Source organism: Colobus angolensis, unplaced genomic scaffold, assembly GCF_000951035.1.
Source record: "Colobus angolensis palliatus isolate OR3802 unplaced genomic scaffold, Cang.pa_1.0 Scaffold65, whole genome shotgun sequence".
Taxonomy (NCBI): domain Eukaryota; kingdom Metazoa; phylum Chordata; class Mammalia; order Primates; family Cercopithecidae; genus Colobus; species Colobus angolensis.
Genome location: NW_012120154.1, coordinates 4,100,234 through 4,101,821, shown reverse-complemented (window position 1 = coordinate 4,101,821; position 1,588 = coordinate 4,100,234). Strand labels below are relative to the sequence as shown.

At 60.5% G+C, this 1,588-nt stretch overlaps 1 protein-coding gene across 1 annotated transcript in view; it reads right to left on the bottom strand.

The window, feature by feature from the left end:
- CARD10 (caspase recruitment domain family, member 10) overlaps positions 1-1,588 on the bottom strand; it is a 31,655-nt gene that overhangs the window by 29,250 nt on the left and 817 nt on the right. The window contains exons 2-3 of the mRNA XM_011925686.1: positions 1,411-1,582; positions 416-553 (exon numbers count right to left, since the gene is read on the bottom strand). Of these exons, the coding sequence (XP_011781076.1) occupies positions 416-553; positions 1,411-1,582 (310 nt within the window). The remainder of the gene's footprint in view (positions 1-415; positions 554-1,410; positions 1,583-1,588) is intronic.

Sequence of the window (1,588 nt, the reverse complement as noted above, 5' to 3'; positions counted from 1 at the left end):
CTTGAACCTGGGAGGCGGAGGTTGCAGTGAGCCGAGATCACACCACTGCACTCCAGCCTGGTGACAGAGCGAGACTCTGTCTCACAAAAAAAAAAAGTTCAAAGTCACCTGAAGCCTCTGTATTTTTTTACATTAAAAAACTGTACATCTGCGTATGTCAGACATATGTCTGAAAACAGTATCAGGGAGAAAGAGCCATCTTAAGCATGTGGCTCTGAACTTGGAATAACAGCACTAGCATCCAGCCCCACCCTCAGCCTACCGTGGGGCCCTGGGTAAGCCCCTTCAGCCGCTCCATGCCTCAGTTTCCCTTACTGTTCAACAGGCATAGTGGGAGGGCCTCCCTAACAGGGATAGGGGAAGGAGCCTGTGCACTGGAAGCCGAGGTGCCAGCATCCACCGCAGGTCCACTCACCGAGGATCATGGAGCACCGCTGGGCGGGTTCCTGGCCCGTGAGCAGCGTGAAGTGTTCGGGGTAGTAGAACTCCAGGGCTTCCAGGAAGGCCTCATAGCCCCTCTTGCCACGGCAGCGCAAGATGTCCATCAGGCGCCCTGGAGAGTAGTGGGGGGATGCATCCACCGTCCAGGGAAGGGCCTCCCCAGGTGCCTGGTTGCTTCTGCCCCCACCATGCTCCAGGCCCACGTTCCCCAAATTTTTGAGCCAGTGACACACACAGGGGCCTGTCCCAACACATCAGGGAAGAGAAGAGAGCAGTCTGCCATAGCCAGGGGAGCACACTCCCTCATGACTCCTGGGCTCCCAGAGCTCCCCAGCACCGCCCCCGCCCCAGACACAGATGCGGGTCCGCAAATGCAGTCTGCCTTTTCAGTGGCACAGAGAAGCCCCTCTATCACCAGAAGCAAAGAAAATACTTCTCCCATTGGCCATGCCTGAAATGCCACCATTAAGACCATTCCATCATGCCTTTGTGAGCTCTGGTTCAAAGGCACACCCTGTGGGAGAGGGGACCCTCGTAAAGCTGAGATGGGTGTTGACACTTGAAAAATGACTCCCCCAGGAGTGTGTGGCGCACAGAGGAGGGGACAGACAGAACTCGGACATCAAAGAGCACAGGAAAGGTGCCAAGTCTGCCGGCTGTGACCGGCAGGTCCCAGGCCCAGCCGGCCCTGGCAGCCACACGCAACCCTCTGCTCTAATGTGGACCCAGGAAGTGGGAGAGAACCCCGAGACAAAACTCTGACGCCGGTGTGGGCAACGCGGACCACCAGGGCGCAGTGGCTGTTGGGGACGAGGCAGGCTGGTGGGCATACCCAGCCGGCCCACTTTACGGATGCGGAGACCGAGCCCCAGGACAGCAGAGCCCTAGCTTCTCGCTCCACGGCTCTGGGCGCTGCGCCCAAGGGCATGGCCCGCCCGGGTCGTGACCCACACGGGCCTCGCGGCTCACCGGTGCGGTTGACGCGGCACGGGAAGCGGTAGGTACTCAGCACCTCCTCCTCGTCCTGCTCGTCGATGACCCGGCACTGGCGCAGATACGGCGTGAGCTTGGCCGGGTTCAGGGCGCGAGCCAGCCGGTGCCGGACGCCCTCGATCCGCTCCCACAGCGCGTCCTCCTCCGCCTCGGA